Source organism: Gadus macrocephalus, chromosome 13 (assembly GCF_031168955.1).
Source record: "Gadus macrocephalus chromosome 13, ASM3116895v1".
Classification (NCBI taxonomy): domain Eukaryota; kingdom Metazoa; phylum Chordata; class Actinopteri; order Gadiformes; family Gadidae; genus Gadus; species Gadus macrocephalus.
In genome coordinates, this window is record NC_082394.1 from 235,652 (window position 1) to 255,069 (window position 19,418).

Sequence of the window (19,418 nt, forward strand, 5' to 3'; positions counted from 1 at the left end):
ATGGTGTTTTGTGGGGTCCATGGTGTTATGTGGGGTCCATGGTGTTATGTGGGGTCCATGGTGTTATGTGGGGTCCATGGTGTTATGTGGGGTCCATGTGGTTAGCGTGGGGTCCATGTGGTTAGCGTGGGGTCCATGTGGTTAGCGTGGGGTCCATGGTGTTATGTGGGGTCCATGGTGTTATGTGGGGTCCATGGTGTTATGTGGGGTCCATGGTGTTATGTGGGGTCCATGGTGTTATGTGGGGTCCATGGTGTTATGTGGGGTCCATGGTGTTTTGTGGGGTCCATGGTGTTATGTGGGGTCCATGGTGTTATGTGGGGTCCATGGTGTTTTGTGGGGTCCATGGTGTTTTGTGGGGTCCATGGTGTTATGTGGGGTCCATGGTGTTTTGTGGGGTCCATGGTGTTTTGTGGGGTCCATGGTGTTATGTGGGGTCCATGGTGTTTTGTGGGGTCCATGGTGTTATGTGGGGTCCATGTGGTTAGCGTGGGGTCCAGACCTGGTTGATGAGTTCCTGCAGCGGCTGGGCCCCCAGGCTCTCGATCTTGGTCTCGTTCATGCAGGCGTGGTAGTAGCGCTGGGCCTTCTCCTCGGCCTGGCCCAGCTCCTTCACCGTGGTGTTCTCTGGAGGAGGACCAGCACAGCGTTAGGAGAGCTCCAGCAGAGAGCAGCACGTCAGGAGGTGGAGAACAACCACCCCTAATGTAGTCTTGTTTAAAACGCCCAATAGATCAATGCTTACGAATACAGACGGTTTCAGAGTAATAAAGCTATAAACGTCTTAAACAAAGCCCGGCCCTTCAAAGCCAGAAGCAAACTAGTGCTAATCACAGAGCCTGCTCATGCATCCCTCGGGTTATTAATGTCACGGGCAGACGATGACAGGGTGAGGGAGACGGGGAGACCCTCACAGCGGGGCCAGGAGAGCGGCTGTGTGAGAGGAGAGCGCGTCACCTAGCAGCTGCTTCATCAGCAGCAGGTTGTTCTCCCAGAGCTCGCTGAAGGGGCTCCGGCGCGACTTGCCCTCGGGGAGGGGGTTGTTCCGGATCCAGCCCCCGCAGGCAAAGCTGTAGAAGTCGTGGCAGGGGTCCACGGAGCGGTCCAAGGAGGCCAGCACGGCCCCCGCCACCCTGACGCACGGCTCCGTGAGGCAGAGCCCTGGATGGGCTGCGGGGGGGGGGGGGGTTAGAGCATGATATTAGAACTGGATTGGTTTACCAGGAGAGCAGCAGCAAATCTGATCAAATTAAATAACTTTAAATTCTTATCGTTCTTCATCTGTGTTTATGTAAATTGGTAAATACCCTGGGAGTAGTAGACCGATTAAGGAGTTAGGTCCACCAATGGCTGCATCTAAACTAATGGAACAAGGTGAATTCCTCACCCTGTACTAATCACAAATCAAAGTAATCAAAGATCCCCTCGTTGCGCTGTGTAAACATAAAATGGGATTAAGTAACTCAGAAGTTAGGCCATCAGCCAGCCCCTCTGGCTGTGCTTGTGTGTAAGCCATCATAACATGTGTTACATACTTCCTGTTATTACAGAAGTCTGGGGTTGTGCTGCTGAAGGGTTTTAGATATCGGTAACGTAGTTAAGTTGCCAGGGAGGGGACATTTAGGTTCATTATAGAAGCATTACGACAAGCAACAGTGAAACATTAGGAACAAAAAGGGAGAAGAGTCAGACATACAGTGGTATAAACTATGAGCCAACCGTAAGGCCGACTAAGATGGCTTCCTTGAGACACTTTGTTTGGTTATTACACAGCTTACGGCAGGTTGTGTTGACAGTCAACCAACAACAAGAGAAGACCTGACACTATTCTGGCTGCCTGGTCACCGCTGGCATCCATCGCCATGGCCAGGACCACATCCATGCTCTGTGTCAACCAGAACTTCTAGTCTACTGGGAGACTAATGGATCCAGAGGCACACACTCTGACCTCTACCAGCCCCCACCCCGCTGTCAATCAATACTCAGCCCCTGCAGGGGAGCTGTCCAGCCCGCTCTCTACAATACAAGAGATCCCTGCTTCATTCCCGTTGTAAACAATGTGCAGAAAAGTCTGAGCAATGAAATTCTCAGTAGGTCTAGAATGGACTGAAATGGAAAACCTTTCTGCCAGATTCCCTCAGGAACAAACGGGAAGAAATGCAAGGATTGCAATGAGGATATTTGTGGAATTTGACTCTGGAAAACATTTTGGGCTGCAAGAGGGATGTCTCTCTCTGCCCTCCAAGAACGAGGTCTGAAGGAACTAATCTGCAGGGTTACATATATGAATATACAATATATGTGTATTCATATATGAATATACATTATATGTAAACTCAAACCAATGCCCAGCTTTAGAGCTCATCCAGGTCATAGGGGGCGTGTCCCCCAAGCTGTGATGTGTTTTCATTGAGTCCTTATAAGGAGTCCAGAGAGGGAGAGATGAGCAGCTGAGGAATGCCCACACTCACTCCTCTAGCTAAGGGCTCAATGGCAGGAAGTGGCAATCTGTTTCCTTTAACGGGAACCAGGAAACCAATACTGATAAAAACGCTGCAAGCTTTTGGACTGATGTACAACAGAGCTGCTCGAGGTTCAATAACAACTTGGCTGTTGCTCTGTTTGGTCTTGAATATAGTTTCACAATAATACCAGCTCTCTACCTCATGCCTGAAAGGTTCATTAAGGATCATTTTATGGATAGAAGTAGGTTACTGGTTGGGCTCTTGCTCCATCTTCCCTTCGTCCTTTTTCTAACCTTTTATCAAAGTGAAAACAATCAGGAAATGACGTTACTTTTTTGGAAGATTGGAAGTTTCCCCAGGGTTCACAAGTTTATTTCCCAGACTCTGGGATGAGGCCCCCTCCAGAGGGGCTTCAGGGATGAGGCCCCCTCCAGAGGGGCTTCAGGGATGAGGCCCCCTCCAGAGGGGCTTCAGGGGATGAGGCCCCCTCCAGAGGGGCTTCAGGGGATGAGGCCCCCTCCAGAGGGGCTTCAGGGATGAGGCCCCCTCCAGAGGGGCCTCAGGGATGAGGCCCCCTCCAGAGGGGCTTCAGGGATGAGGCCCCTCTGGAGGGGCCTCATCCCTGGATTCTAACAATTAAATGTAGTTTTAGACCAAAATGATTAAGATCATTTGGTTGTGTTCAGAGTAGAAGGGTGGTCATTATTTCAATAAGTAACAAAAAATGTATAATGAATGAATTAAACTAAAATAGAACGGGATATGTCAAAAAAAACAACGAGAAATGCTTCAAGATAAAACATAAACGAAACAAACTGAAACAAAACTGAAAAACCCTGCTATAGAGAAGGCTTGATGCATGGAGGGCCAACACTTTAGCGGTGGGCATAGGGACCCCGACCGGAGGGGCATACTGAGGGCTCCAGCAGTGGGACCCACCCTGGGTTAGGTTAGGTTAGGGTTAGTATGTATGGGTTAGTTACTCACCCTGCTGGTAGTAGGGTTAGTATGTATGGGTTAGTTACTCACCCTGCTTGTAGTAGACGCTGGTGGTGATGAGGGAGACGAAGAGCGCCAGCGACAAGACACACACCAGCAGCACCAGCTTCTGCTCCCTCGCAGGCCGCCCCGCCCAGCACGCCCCCCCGGGCAACGTCCGCAGACCCACCTACACACACACACACACACACACACACACACACACACACACACACACACACACACACACACACACACACACACACACACACACACACACACACACACACACACACACACACACACACACTTTGGTTTCAACAAACAATGGCCGTGGCCTCAGACCGCCTTCCCGCGCTCTGCGTGTGGCCGCCTTGTAAAGGTCAGCATTCTTCCATTTCATCTCTCCATCAGTTCCGCTCGGCAGATAGTAATGAACCCCCATTGTCTGTGGCAGGCCCAGCATAATCTGCATGCTGGCAGGATTAATGGGCCTAGCTGCTTGCTGTATCCACCTCCTCCCCCTCCCCCGTGGTGTAAACTCAGGGGAAAGGTGATGTAAAGCGGTGGTTAACTGGAGAGGAGAACAGCGCTAAGCCACTGAGCGATGAGCTAGGAGATGCTTAGCCGTACCTGCCAGCCCAACGGCCCACAGCCCAGATTCCTTTTAATGATTATTTTGCTCCACCGGTTAACTCCCCAAAGAGTTTTCCTTAGATCCTAGAAAACAAGGTCAAATCGCAGTTGGTTCAGACTTCAAACTCAACAGCTTTACGCGTTTCAAACTAAGATGTTACTCTGTTTGGTTCTTTCTACGTCTACAGAGTTCAGCGGTTTACCACCCTTTCCTTTTCCTCCGGTGGCCAAAACCCATCCAGTCCGACATGCGTAAGGCGCTGATCTGCTGCCCTGCCCTTCAGGTGTCCGGTGGAGGGCGGCGGCTCGCTGAGGCCCCTCTGGAGGGGGCCTCATCCCTGAAGCCCCTCTGGAGGGGGCCTCATCCCCTGAAGCCCCTCTGGAGGGGGCCTCATCCCCTTAAGCCCCTCTGGAGGGGGCCTCATCCCTAAGGCCCCTCTGGAGGGGGCCTCATCCCCTTAAGCCCCTCTGGAGGGGGCCTCATCCCTAAGGCCCCTCTGGAGGGGGCCTCATCCCTGAAGCCCCTCTGGAGGGGGCCTCATCCCCTGAAGCCCCTCTGGAGGGGGCCTCATCCCTGAAGCCCCTCTGGAGGGGGCCTCATCCCTGAGGCCCCTCTGGAGGGGGCCTCATCCCTGAGGCCCCTCTGGAGGGGGCCTCATCCCTGAGGCCCCTCTGGAGGGGGCCTCATCCCTGAAGCCCCTCTGGAGGGGGCCTCATCCCTGAAGCTCAGAAGGTTTGTTTTGGTTTGGACTCAAACTAAATGGAAGTCCAAGAAAATGGCCAGCTGCCAAGTGCTTTGCGGTCCCCAATGTGGTATTCTATGCAAACTCTTTAACGATTTCTTAACCATGTCTTAACCATTTCCATAAAACAACAAACCAACAACAGAAACAATTCTGTGAAGTTGTTCTAGTGGAGAGTCTCCATTTTGGGTCAGAACCAATAAAAAGGTTATTTAGAATTAAGGTTGTTTTCTTGAGTATGAATACTGACAATAGGGTTAGCCATTTTGAACGACCTGCCTTAAAGTAACACAACTTCCTGACTATAACCTTAAGGTCTCATAATCCAAAGTCATGACAATGTGTGTAAACAAAGATTCGGAAATCGTAGTTTGCATCTGGCATGAGATCAAGAACGACAACAGTGTGGTAGTCACAGTGCGGTGTTAAATAGTAAACAGCAAACCGCTCTGGCTGCACGTGAGCAACAGGAAGTAATGCAGATCTTCAGTACACTGACCCCCTCGTTGGGATGACGCACTACAGCCTATACCCTGTCCTACATAAAGAGCCCAGGTAAACATAGTGGGATCCTGTGTTGCAACCTAACCTAAATATGATTAAATGAGTTACTGAAAGCAGTGTTCTGAAATGGGATCAATTGAGAAGAAAATATATAAAATATTGTTGCAAGTGGCCTGTATGCATCGCCTTCACATGGTTTTGCAAAGCTGCACATGTCTTAAAGATATTGACGTGGATGGTTCCAACATTCTCATCTATTCTTGTTTTTTACATTTCTCACAGTGCAAATATGTTTTTTAATGAGTTTCTGAAAGTGGTGTTTTAAGATGGGACATGTTATTATAATATAACAACAAAAAAAAACATTTAAAATGTTGATGCATGATTGTGGACTATATGGAAATGATACAATTCCAGGTCTTCTGGAAATATTTTTGGTCGTAGGGTCGCATGTTGAAAAGGTTGCTGACCCGTGGAGTAGCGTCTCTTCCTAGCTATCTTTGTCGTAGACGGGGAATTGGTTAACCTCGTGATTGTTGGTGCTTTGCAATTGGTTCTCTGAATATCTTAACTGTACCGACAGATATATTTTCGTTTTTTCTTTCTTCTGACAAATGTACTTATGGTTAGTTGCTTTGGATAAAAGTGTCTGCTAAATGCCCTAAATGTAAAATGTAATGTAAATGCAAAGCAGATGTACTGTGAACCAAACTGATGTTCTGTAAACTGTAAAGCAAGCAATGCATAATAACAACAGTTGGCCAGCCCTTGTGCTAATAGGTGAGCTGTCAGTTTTAGCTGAAAGTCGAACACTACGATACTTTAAATGTTTTTGGGCTGGGGGTTCTAGGAAGGAGTGGGAGGCGTTATCCCCATCGCGATGACCAAAGGCAAATTTATGATACCTTAATTAGGCTTGTGCATGTTGGTGTAGGAGCGTTATAATGAGCTGTAGGATATAAAATGCAATGTGTGGTAAGGTGTGAACATACACATGACAAAAATAATAATATTAAGGCAAACATTTCTGTTTTTGATCCGATTGCGTTGAAGGTACAAGAAGTGATGGGTAATCCGATTTTTACGGGAAATTATCATGATAAATAGAAAAATTGATATTAGTGCTTTCCATGAAAACATTTACAGGTTTTCTGACACTATAAAGCTATCACTGCTAGAAAGCTTACTACTGGTCTGTTTTGCTTGAATCAATGATGTTATCAGTTTGAAAAGGCTCTACGTTTATGGTTAGTAACCTGCAATGTATTTAATTGTATATTTTCAGAGAAACAAATATCCAGATATTTTAAAAAGCTTTGTTTCCAGTGGGAAGCTGAAGAGGGATAAACTATGGTAATCCAATACAGGACAAATATTGATTAGAATGAAATCCCACTAAATTGTCCGTCAGGGCCAGTCTAGGAACAGTGGAGGGTTAGCCTAACCCTAACCCTAACCCTAGGAACAGTGGAGGGTTAGCCTAACCCTAACCCTAACCCTAGGAACAGTGGAGGGTTAGCCTAACCCTAACCCTAGGAACAGTGGAGGGTTAGCCTAACCCTAACCCTAACCCTAGGAACAGTGGAGGGTTAGCCTAACCCTAACCCTAACCCTAGGAACAGTGGAGGGTTAGCCTAACCCTAGGAACAGTGGAGGGTTAGCCTAACCCTAGGAACAGTGGAGGGTTAGCCTAACCCTAACCCTAGGAACAGTGGAGGGTTAGCCTAACCCTAACCCTAGGAACAGTGGAGGGTTAGCCTAACCCTAACCCTAGGAACAGTGGAGGGTTAGCCTAACCCTAACCCTAACCCTAGGAACAGTGGAGGGTTAGCCTAACCCTAACCCTAACCCTAGGAACAGTGGAGGGTTAGCCTAACCCTAACCCTAACCCTAGGAACAGTGGAGGTCGGCCGCTAAGAGGGAGGCTAGTAAATGTGGGGCCTTCTGAAATGTGTTTTATATGGGTTCCGAAAATGTTTTTCTTTGCATGCAGAGCAACGACTTTCCTTTAAGCACGGACCCTGGCATGTCGGTTAGCACTAGCCTGGCCTTGTGGCAGGCCAACACTGGGTCCAGAGGTCAGAGCACTAGCCTGGCCTTGTGGCAGGCCAACACTGGGTCCAGAGGTCAGAGCACTAGCCTGGCCTTGTGGCAGGCCAACACTGGGTCCAGAGGTCAGAGCACTAGCCTGGCCTTGTGGCAGGCCAACACTGGGTCCAGAGGTCAAAGCACTAGCCTGGCCTTGTGGCAGGCCAACACTGGGTCCAGAGGTCTGAGCACTAGCCTGGCCTTGTGGCAGGCCAACACTGGGTCCAGAGGTCTGAGCACTAGCCTGGCCTTGTGGCAGGCCAACACTGGCTCCAGAGGTCAGAGCACTAGCCTGGCCTTGTGGCAGGCCAACACTGGGTCCAGAGGTCAGAGCACTAGCCTGGCCTTGTGGCAGGCCAACACTGGGTCCAGAGGTCAGAGCACTAGCCTGGCCTTGTGGCAGGCCAACACTGGGTCCAGAGGTCAGAGCACTAGCCTGGCCTTGTGGCAGGCCAACACTGGGTCCAGAGGTCTGAGCACTAGCCTGGCCTTGTGGCAGGCCAACACTGGGTCCAGAGGTCTGAGCACTAGCCTGGCCTTGTGGCAGGCCAACACTGGGTCCAGAGGTCAGAGCACTAGCCTGGCCTTGTGGCAGGCCAACACTGGGTCCAGAGGTCAGAGCACTAGCCTGGCCTTGTGGCAGGCCAACACTGGGTCCAGAGGTCTGAGCACTAGCCTGGCCTTGTGGCAGGCCAACACTGGGTCCAGAGGTCAGAGCACTAGCCTGGCCTTGTGGCAGGCCAACACTGGGTCCAGAGGTCAGAGCACTAGCCTGGCCTTGTGGCAGGCCAACACTGGGTCCAGAGGTCAGAGCACTAGCCTGGCCTTGTGGCAGGCCAACACTGGGTCCAGAGGTCAGAGCACTAGCCTGGCCTTGTGGCAGGCCAACACTGGGTCCAGAGGTCAGAGCACTAGCCTGGCCTTGTGGCAGGCCAACACTGGGTCCAGAGGTCAGAGCACTAGCCTGGCCTTGTGGCAGGCCAACACTGGGTCCAGAGGTCAGAGCACTAGCCTGGCCTTGTGGCAGGCCAACACTGGGTCCAGAGGTCAGAGCACTAGCCTGGCCTTGTGGCAGGCCAACACTGGGTCCAGAGGTCAAAGCACTAGCCTGGCCTTGTGGCAGGCCAACACTGGGTCCAGAGGTCTGAGCACTAGCCTGGCCTTGTGGCAGGCCAACACTGGGTCCAGAGGTCTGAGCACTAGCCTGGCCTTGTGGCAGGCCAACACTGGCTCCAGAGGTCAGAGCACTAGCCTGGCCTTGTGGCAGGCCAACACTGGCTCCAGAGGTCAGAGCACTAGCCTGGCCTTGTGGCAGGCCAACACTGGGTCCAGAGGTCAGAGCACTAGCCTGGCCTTGTGGCAGGCCAACACTGGGTCCAGAGGTCAGAGCACTAGCCTGGCCTTGTGGCAGGCCAACACTGGGTCCAGAGGTCTGAGCACTAGCCTGGCCTTGTGGCAGGCCAACACTGGGTCCAGAGGTCTGAGCACTAGCCTGGCCTTGTGGCAGGCCAACACTGGGTCCAGAGGTCTGAGCACTAGCCTGGCCTTGTGGCAGGCCAACACTGGGTCCAGAGGTCAGAGCACTAGCCTGGCCTTGTGGCAGGCCAACACTGGGTCCAGAGGTCAGAGCACTAGCCTGGCCTTGTGGCAGGCCAACACTGGGTCCAGAGGTCTGAGCACTAGCCTGGCCTTGTGGCAGGCCAACACTGGGTCCAGAGGTCAGAGCACTAGCCTGGCCTTGTGGCAGGCCAACACTGGGTCCAGAGGTCAGAGCACTAGCCTGGCCTTGTGGCAGGCCAACACTGGGTCCAGAGGTCAGAGCACTAGCCTGGCCTTGTGGCAGGCCAACACTGGGTCCAGAGGTCAGAGCACTAGCCTGGCCTTGTGGCAGGCCAACACTGGGTCCAGAGGTCAGAGCACTAGCCTGGCCTTGTGGCAGGCCAACACTGGGTCCAGAGGTCAGAGCACTAGCCTGGCCTTGTGGCAGGCCAACACTGGGTCCAGAGGTCAGAGCACTAGCCTGGCCTTGTGGCAGGCCAACACTGGGTCCAGAGGTCAGAGCACTAGCCTGGCCTTGTGGCAGGCCAACACTGGGTCCAGAGGTCAGAGCACTAGCCTGACCTTGTGGCAGGCCAACACTGGGTCCAGAGGTCAGAGCAGAGTGGGACAGTCACAAACTGGTTTGTAGAGACAGACGAAAACATAGGAATTCACACCAGTTTTTTCTACATTAACGTACTATTTTAGTAACAGTGACAAAAGGGAAGAGAGTATTATGATCATAGAATACTATACAAAGACACTTAAAACCCCTAAAATAAGATTTTGGGTTCACTGGCGTTTAAGTATTAGTTCCTGTTCTTTTCGCAGTAAAGGCAGGGTAGGAAATTTAGAGGAACCAGTCAACTCAATTTTGAAAGTACCCAACTGAAAAATTCCCACCCTTCTCCCTAAAAGGCCTCTCTCCGAAGCTACTCCCCCAAAACAAGTGACTAGCTCATTAGCTTTGGCAAATGGGCTGCCTAGCCTTGTGGAAGACTCATGCACAATACATCACCGGCAGAGTGCACAGACAGAGTGCACAGCAGAGTGTGTCAGGTAACGGGTCGGAAGGTACATGGACTGGTAGGGGGTATGAAGGTACACGGACAGGTAGGGGGTACGAAGGTACACGGACAGGTAGGGGGTACGAAGGTACACGGACAGGTAGGGGGTACGAAGGTACACGGACAGGTAGGGGGTACGAAGGTACACGGACAGGTAGGGGGTACGAAGGTACACGGACAGGTAGGGGGTACGAAGGTACACGGACAGGTAGGGGGTACGAAGGTACACGGACAGGTAGGGGGTACGAAGGTACACGGACAGGTAGGGGGTACGAAGGTACACGGACAGGTAGGGGGTACGAAGGTACACGGACAGGTAGGGGGTACGAAGGTACACGGACAGGTAGGGGGTACGAAGGTACACGGACAGGTAGGGGGTACGAAGGTACACGGACAGGTAGGGGGTACGAAGGTACACGGACAGGTAGGGGGTACGAAGGTACACGGACAGGTAGGGGGTACGAAGGTACACGGACAGGTAGGGGGTCCGAAGGTACACGGACAGGTAGGGGGTACGAAGGTACACGGACAGGTAGGGGGTACGAAGGTACACGGACAGGTAGGGGGTATGAAGGTACACGGACAGGTAGGGGGTACGAAGGTACACGGACAGGTAGGGGGTACGAAGGTACACGGACAGGTAGGGGGTACGAAGGTACACGGACAGGTAGGGGGTACGAAGGTACACGGACAGGTAGGGGGTATGAAGGTACATGGACAGGTAATCCACTCATTTGATTTGGGCCGAACACAATGATTAGACAGACATAACAAAGGCCTTCGACAGCCACGTATAAAGAAGAAAATGGTCAGAGCACTTATTGATGGGGTTGAGAATTAAGACAAATACTAAAATACCCTTCTAAAATGAATGGCCCGCCCTACCTGACTAAATATTTCGCTTTCTCCAGGGAAAATTCTTTTTCACAAAAGGCCCCAAGAGGGGAATGAGTTCCAGGTTAAATAATTTCTGTTGTCTCGCTGAGCCTACTCTCTGTCTTACAGGCAGAGCTGTGAGCAGGCAGGCAGCAGGCCCGCATTAGGGGCAAACAAACAGGCTTGGCAAGGTGGATGCCTGGAGACATGCGGAAGGAGACAGGGAGTAACAGGACAAGGAAGCTGAAGACCTGCATTAGCCTACAGATTAATACTCAAGGTTTGTTTTGACCAGCGGTCCATTGGACTAGTTAGACAGACGAAGACAAACGGCGATGTTCGCTATTCACTGAACATGCTATACAGGGAAGGCAAACACGTTGGAATTAAACTGAATACCATTCGAAGATACAGCTTATTGAGTGAGTGAGTGAGTGAGTGAGTGAGTGAGTGAGTGAGTGTACCTGCATGGGTGATGAGGGGTACACGTCGTCCCCGCTGGCGTCCACCAGCTCCTCTTCGTCCAGCGTCGCCCTCTTGTAGGCCGACATCTGAGAGGTCACATGCAGAAAGGACTCCCTCAGTGATTCCATTCCTCTGCTTTAACACGCCTCTTTCTGTGCCTCTCCACGCCTCCCTCGCTCCCCCGCGTCGCTGTGGGCAGGAGCAGGCTGTCGCCGCCGGCTCAGGCGGTCAAGAAAACCCCCCCAGAAGAATAAGGGCTTTACGGATCATCAGTGGGGGTCTGTGACCGTCTCAGGTAACACACACACACACACACACACACACACACACACACACACACACACACACACACACACACACACACACACACACACACACACACACACACACACACACACACACACACACACACACACACACACACACACACACTATCCGTCCCCAACAACAACACCACCCTCTCTTCCTCCCACTACCCCCATTCCCCGGAGCGTGGCCAGAACAGAGGGAACCCCACTCCAGGCGCCTCTGAAGAACCGTTCCTCAAAGTCTCTCTCTCCTTCGGGTCTCTCCCCCTCTACCAGCCCTGGTGTTGTCGTATCTCCACAGCCCCCCCCCCCCCCCCAGTCTGACTCTAGTGTTCCTGCAGCCCGCCCCCCCCCTCAGTCTGACTCTAGCGTTCCTGCGGCTCTGAGCTTCCAGACTCGCGTGGATCAGCGTTGCTCCGGCGGGACAACAGGAAGCGTCGGGTCGGCGGGCGGGGCGCTGAGAGACTGGAGGAGTTTGCGTCGCGTTGTGTGTGCGTCCACATTCCAAGGGTGGTTCCAGCTCGCCTTTTGGGAGGAGGGAGCCTCACTGGTTGGAAAGCCGACTCCCCTTTCCTTATCGGAGGGGCCTACAGCCCTAGTGGGAGGGGCCTGCAGCCCTAGTGGGAGGGGCCTGCTGCAAGGCTCCGCCCACACACATGCTTCCAGCTCAGGGGTTGCCCGTGGCGACCGACACCTGATAGGTGTGTGACGGTTTGGTTGTGCAGTGTGCAGTGGAACTCTGCTCACGCACAAACACACAAACCCACAAACCACAAAACACACAAACGCTGGGCGCAGGGGAGACAGTGGCCGCAGGAAGCATGATGGAAAATAATGATAATATGGAACGTGTATGAAATAAAAGTTGGAAATGTTTAGAATAGTCTTCGGTTGGCATCATGATACAAATTATTTTTAAGGGTATATCATTGACTACATTTGTCACATATGAAAACACAATCTAAGTCAATCAAATAAAAATGTATTGTGTGTATAATGTGTTAAGCAGTAGAATTCTAGAAAGCATTTCTTCAAGTACAGCAAAAGGCCATTCATTCTGCCTGTATCCAAACACAGTTCAGCGGACACCAGTCCTACAGGTTTATACCTGGCCCTTCCTTATAAAACAAGATATAAGGCTGGGAAAACCACAGGCTTGGGTCAACGGCCATCGTATTCTCTTTATCATAGCAATAGCCTCGAAGGGCTCCCAGGGCACAACCCCCCCCGCAACACAGAGTCCTCTTCAGGGCTTGGAGGAGGGGGCAGGAGACAGGGCAGTGGTTGGCCTGGAGGGCAGCAGAATGGGGGTTAAGATAAGGATTAAGCTGGTGGCCGTCCAGCCCTGATGGTCTCAGTGACAGTAAACCAGAGAACCCCGTGGCTACTGATCTCAAGCCCCCCCCCCGCTGGGACCGCACGCCCTAACCCCTAACCCATCAGGAACCCTAACCCATCAGGAACCCTAACCCATCAGGAACCCTAACCCATCAGGAACCCTAACCCATCAGGAACCCTAACCCATCAGGAACCCTAACCCCTAACCCATCAGGAACCCTAACCCCTAACCCATCAGGAACCCTAACCCCTAACCCATCAGGAACCCTAACCCCTAACCCATCAGGAACCCTAACCTCTAACCCATCAGGAACCCTAACCTCTAACCCATCAGGAACCCTAACCCCTAACCCATCAGGAACCCTAACCCCTAACCCATCAGGAACCCTAACCCCTAACCCATCAGGAACCCTAACCCCTAACCCATCAGGAACCCTAACCCCTAACCCACAGCCCCAAACAAATCAACAACCCACCTGAGACACGCAGGGAGTGTGGAAGGACGCGTTTAATGTGAGGAGACCCATGTGGCTTTGTGACGGCCTACATAGATTAAGGTTAAACAGACCAAGGGTTGGCGCTTTACAGCCTCCACCTTACTCAGCTCACCTTATCAACAGGTGAGTCACTGCCATCCACCAAAAAGCTGCACGTACGATTTTAGGACATCAGAAGTCTGTATGGCTGAAGGCTCTTGGAAGTCACATTTCTGAGCTGGATAACAGCATTCCACCTTGTCTCTTAAACCCAATAAGATGGAATACTTTACCGTTAACCTCTTCACTCTCACGCACACAATTTGACAGTTTTATGCAGATAAACATGTGTTGTTCCCCGTTTACGATTGTTCTGCAGATGTGTACATTTAGATGTGGAATTCCCCTGATGTGTGACTTGTTTAGATGTGCGATTCCCCGGATGTGTGACTGGTTTAGAAGTGCGATACCCCGGATGTGTGACTGGTTCCTGGGAAAGCAGAGGATCTGAAGAGCAAAGGACTGGCCGGCTATTCAGTCGGGGCAGCTCTGATCTCCAGCTCGCCGATGTGTCTTTGGTCATGTTGGTTGAGACCTTATCGATTGTAAGTTGAGGGGCCTGAGGCCCTCGTTAGTAAACTGGGGACAGGGCCAGGGTCAGAGTTAGCACTCAAACACAGACTTTTTTTTTATACTTTCCCAACAGTGTATTTTGGAGTCTTCCTTTAGTTACATTTTTTTCTTTGATTTGAACAGCATCCAAAGGCCGTTTTTCCTTTGTAGTTCGCCCCCTCTATGCGTGTGTGTGGTCTGTTATCCAAGGTCCTTGTTAATAATTACTTTGCTGGGACGTAACAACAGCAGTGAACGGATTTGGGACATGTTTTCAGGACCCCTTCCATAAGGGGTGACCAATAGCTGAAAGCATTCATTCTAATTATCCCAACTGGCTAGAGGAAGCCTGCCCCTCACTCTCTCCCTCCATTGGAAAGAGGCACAGGAAGGAAGACAAGGAGAAACACGACACACTTTTGCATATTTGCCTCATAAACCACGGTGGTGCTGCGCCGTCAACACAGTCGTGTTCGGGACGTTGTAACCTGATGCTCGTCCTCTGGTTACGCAACCTCATGGCCCACAGCACAGTGGCGAGTCATCCATGGGTCTGGGTTAAACCCCATGCGGAAAACAGTGTCGCCCTTTGGCGCAGGCGTGCACACACACACCCACCCACCCACCCAGCCACCCACCAACACCCCCCCCCACACACACACACACACAGGCTGTCAAGTCCCTAGCTGGTAGCATTGCTGTAGCTTAGCATTTCTGATGTCTATCATCAATGCTATGTTGTTGTGTTTCACATGCGAGCTGGCAGCTTACTCCCCGAAGCACAGGCAGTTCCCTTAATGGGCCTCTATCACCACCGAGTGTTGTTAGGCCCTAACGCATGAGCGTGTCCCCCTACAGTAGATGTACCATAGGTAGATGAACCTCCTAGCCAGCCCAGTGGGCCATACCAACTGGGTAGGCTTGTCTATCCATCCTACATCTGGGTGGACTCTCCCACTGGTTAGGATTTTCTCTGGTAGAAATGGGGGCCTGGAAGGATGGAGACATGCAGATAGAAGGAGCTCCTGCAAAACACCCGGGACAACATCATCACCAACAAGCTCTGTCCAATAGAGGCAGAGAGCCAAGAAAGTGTAAAGTCCAGAGCCAGGCCAGCCGTGCTGATTGGTCGTTGTGTATCATGGTTGTAAACAGACGTGGTCTAGAAATGTTAGTCTGTACAAATAATTCTCCCTGTCGCATAAACAGCTTCAAGTGCACTGTTTGGGAATTCTGTGATTCACTGGGATCAGGGAAAACCTTTATGTGCTTCGCACAACATCTTATCACACACATTGTGTGCTTCCAGTGTGTTACACACATTTCCTGGCAGTCAAGACAGTAGGAACCAGCGACCGTAGGAACCAGCGACCGTAGGAACCAGCGACCGTAGGAACCAGCGACCGTAGGAACCAGCGACCGTAGGAACCAGCGACCGTCAGCCAGAGCCAGAGATGCTCTCTGTCCCACAGGCCGGTGGACTCCAGAGCAATCTGTCAAATAAATGACGCAATCAATCGCAGACAAACACCACTGACTCCACTAACCTAACAGGCTGCAGCCAGTTAGGTTAGGGTTAGGGCCAGGGTTAGGGCCAGGGTTAGGGTTAGGGTTAGGGCCAGGGTTAGGGTTACGGTTAGAGCCAGGGTTAGGGCCACAGAACACAAACCCACGCCAGCCATATGTGTGCGCGTGTGAGGTGCTTTGTGACGCAAAGTTGTTTATTAATACCCCAACCCTGTCCCTAACCCTGGCCCTAACATCTGATTTGTCATGTCGAAACCTAACAAATCAATGCTGTGTCTTGCAGCCAGCAGGACTAACGGACCACACTAGAGCGTGAAAGGCCCATGTTTCCGGAGCCCGAAAACATGGGCCTAGAAACCAGTGTGCGGCTAGAAACCACAAATGTGCGTCAGTGAATCGTCACTGATCAGGGGAAACTAGAGACTTCCGCTGAACGTTTCTCATTCTTGTCTTTAAGTCCAGATTGAGTTGTACAGGAGGTCTTACTAAGCTTAACCTTTGAGGAAGTAGCGATTACATTGTGTTCTTTGCAAAGACTGCGCAACAGTTGCTTGGAATAATTGATCTCCGTCTCTTGTACGCAGACTCACAGCCCTTGCTTGGAATCTGCTTTACAGGGGTGACAGCGCAAGGCGTCTGCAAGGACTCTATGTAACGGTGTTCTGGTGCTGTAGTCGATTCCTCCCCTTCTCCCCCAACAAAGAACGTTCTACTTCTCCCAGATCCCGACCAACCGGCCGGGGGGAACCACAACCAGCCACAGAATGCTTCCCTCCAGGTTTAACCCTGTCCCAAAACGCCGTTCCGCATTCCAGGAATACCTTCATGACTAATGTAAACACGGCCACGCTCGACTGGGATTAGAACCCAGCGCCAATCACCAGACCCCCCCCCTGCCGTTTAGACTGATTCAGCAGAACTGCACCACACACACACACACACACACACACACACACACACACACACACACACACACACACACACACACACACACACACACACACACACACACACACACACACACACACACACACACACACACACACACACACACACACACACACGATAAAAATCCTTACGTTCTTGTTCCTCCAAGCTTCGGGATCAAGCTCAATATTCATTAAACCGACCTTAGCGAGAAACAAGGTCACGGGAGGAAGGAGCTCAGACCCCTTGGGCGCACAGCGCTGCCTGCAACACAAGCTGCTGTTAACCAGCCATGATCCACCAGCGTGTGAACGCTCCAAATCCTTTTATAGCAGACTCATAAACCACATGTACACCAGGAATACGTCCCTGACCCAGATCACACCAACGAGCAGACTAAGGGGACGGCGGACAAGGCAGGGTGGTCTCAGCTGGCGGAGATAGAACCGTCTCTGGCCGTAGGCCCACCTCCTGACCTCCTGACCTCTGACGTCAAGACAGCGCTGGAAAATGTCTTCCCCCCCCCCCCTCAACTCTACGGTCATTTCCTTCTACGAAAACAACCTGATAGTGGAGAAGCCAGAGGCTGCTTTCGCAGGCAGAGCTCCATACCCGGGTTGAAGCACCAGACTGACCAGGGCGAGGGCATGGGGCTACAGTACTCCTCTGGGTCTGCCCTGTGTCTGGTCCTCTCTCCGACCATACTGACCAGCAAAAGAAGTTCTGTTCAGACCAGAACACAGACATTGGTTGTATTCTAGATGAGCGGTGTTCCGAGTGCGGGCGAACACAGTACTAATGAATACTGAAAGGGTTTACAGCCGTCTGCAAGATGTCTCACAGCTGTCCCTACACGCAGGGATTTCCTCAGCTGTTTGCAGGGGTGCTGGGAAATGTAATGGAGTCAGTCTAAACACGAGGAAAATGAGGATCCAGAACAATTAAGACAGCAACAGGTCGTTAAGGATCTATTCTAGGTCGTCAAATCCTTGCTTCGATTGAGGGTTTATAGACCACAACATCAGCTCTCCCACACTTAGCTAGTTGTATTCCCATCAGCCTCTGCAGGTAATAGAGTTGTCCCAGAATGAATGTGCATCTCGTCCTAGAGCTAGTTAGTGGCCAGATTGGTGAACACTGGTTGCACAGATGCAGGTTGTTACATAGCAAGCAGGAACGGGTTAGTCAGCGAACACAGGGCCGGGAGGGGCTAGGGGTCAAGTAAAGGATGCCTCCAGGTAGACTGCAGTTGTTAATCTACGGTTTGAGCCTAGCCTATGAGGACAGTACTGTAGGCTATAAGTCTACTCCACATAAAACGGACTGCCCTCATCATGACGCAAGTTCAAAACTGTCTTTAGAGTGTCTATGTAATGTCAGACCAAGGACTCCTGTTCTGAAACTAGACAACAACACTAGGCCTACATCAATCCTACCGTCTATATTTCAGGTCATTTAAGTTCCAAAACATCTCTGCTTATTTTAATTCATTTTTTTTATTCGATTACAGCCTCAACAAATATCAGACTCACACCGATATGGACGGGATCCGGCTGCTCGCCTCGCCCCCCCGGGTCCCATCTCGGGACCACGCGACGGTAATAAATAAACGACTTGGTGGACTGGGTTTATCCAGCTCCAAGCGACACAGTTCAATTGACATGGGTTAACAAAAACTAATTAAATCGCGATTTACTCCGTCCATACAAATGTAAAAAATATTATCCGTTTATGACATAAGGTTACAATTATCATGGTAGGAGAATAACTTCACAAGGATAACGAAAATACAACGATTTAGATCCAAAACGCTGTTTTTCCCTTGTGTTCAACCCCCAGAGGGCAGTGAGCCTGTGTGTCCTAACGATGACTGTGAAGGTTCGTTACCCTATCCGCGTCGGACGGCGGCTTTAAAACGACCTGTCTGATCTAATGAGAGTAATGTCACCGGCACCGCGAACGCTGGAAACAACGGGTTAAAACCATCTCATCCCTGCCCCCGATAATGCCATGGGCTGGAGATCATATGAACGACTCTGATCCGGTGAAGCATAGCAGGGTTTCTGTCAGCAGCAGCGGTCGACTCCTCTACGTTTTGGCTCTGTAGTAGGAAGCTATAGCAGAAACCAAGTGACTGTTGTCATGTGAGGATATCACCATCCATAGAAAGGCGATTTACTTACTATTAGATCCTCCGGTGCTGTTGCCGTGCGCTTCCTGCTGTGGCACCAGCCTCGACCTATGCGAGGATCCCTCCCGGCGAGACGCGTCACTCTAATATTGATTTCACGCCATAAAGAGCGCTCGACCAATGGGCGCTCTGGGTGGAGGGGTCCACGTGGGCGGGTCGACTCCAACAACACGTCAAAAGACTCGAGGATAATTGAAAATGAATTCCGAAACTCTGATGAGATATCCATTTTTTTAAATGTCAAAAACGAACATAAAGGTTTATCCTAGCGTCGTGCTGCTGACGGTCATCGCTTGTTTTAGTTGATGTTTTAATCGGTTAATTAATTAATAGGTTTACGGTTTTTATAGGACATGAGGACTCGAAGCCGATCGAATAAACTCCAAAGGTTTGGTCGGTCCTGTACTGACCTCTACAGGACACAGCAAACACTGAACACCTAGGCAAATATTACAGCCGAAGTAGACGTCTGAATGATATGGTCATTTCTTTAGAGATTGAATGTAGGCTAACCTTAAAGGAGAAAAAATAACTACAACTACTACTACTAGCCTACTACTACTACTACTACTACTACTACTACTATTAATAATCATCATAATAATAATAATAATAATAATAATAATAATAATAATAATAATAATGAAAAAATATATAAGGCCATCCTGTTTGTTTCCA

The 19,418-nt window shown here is 50.9% G+C and overlaps 1 protein-coding gene across 4 annotated transcripts in view; it reads right to left on the bottom strand.

Moving 5' to 3' along the window:
- ece1 (endothelin converting enzyme 1) overlaps window positions 1-18,984 on the bottom strand; it is a 35,138-nt gene extending 16,154 nt beyond the window's left edge. The window contains exons 1-5 of one of the 4 annotated variants that reach the window (XM_060069325.1): window positions 18,733-18,868; window positions 11,361-11,447; window positions 3,495-3,633; window positions 958-1,170; window positions 503-627 (exon numbers count right to left, since the gene is read on the bottom strand). In XM_060069325.1, coding sequence (XP_059925308.1) covers window positions 503-627; window positions 958-1,170; window positions 3,495-3,633; window positions 11,361-11,447 — 564 coding nt within the window. In that variant the 5' untranslated portion in view covers window positions 18,733-18,868. Of the gene's footprint in view, window positions 1-502; window positions 628-957; window positions 1,171-3,494; window positions 3,634-11,360; window positions 11,735-18,322; window positions 18,704-18,732 lie in introns of those variants that run through there. The other 3 variants (XM_060069328.1, XM_060069326.1, XM_060069327.1) reach the window with 3 other exon arrangements.
- Between the last annotated feature and the right edge of the window lie 434 nt (window positions 18,985-19,418).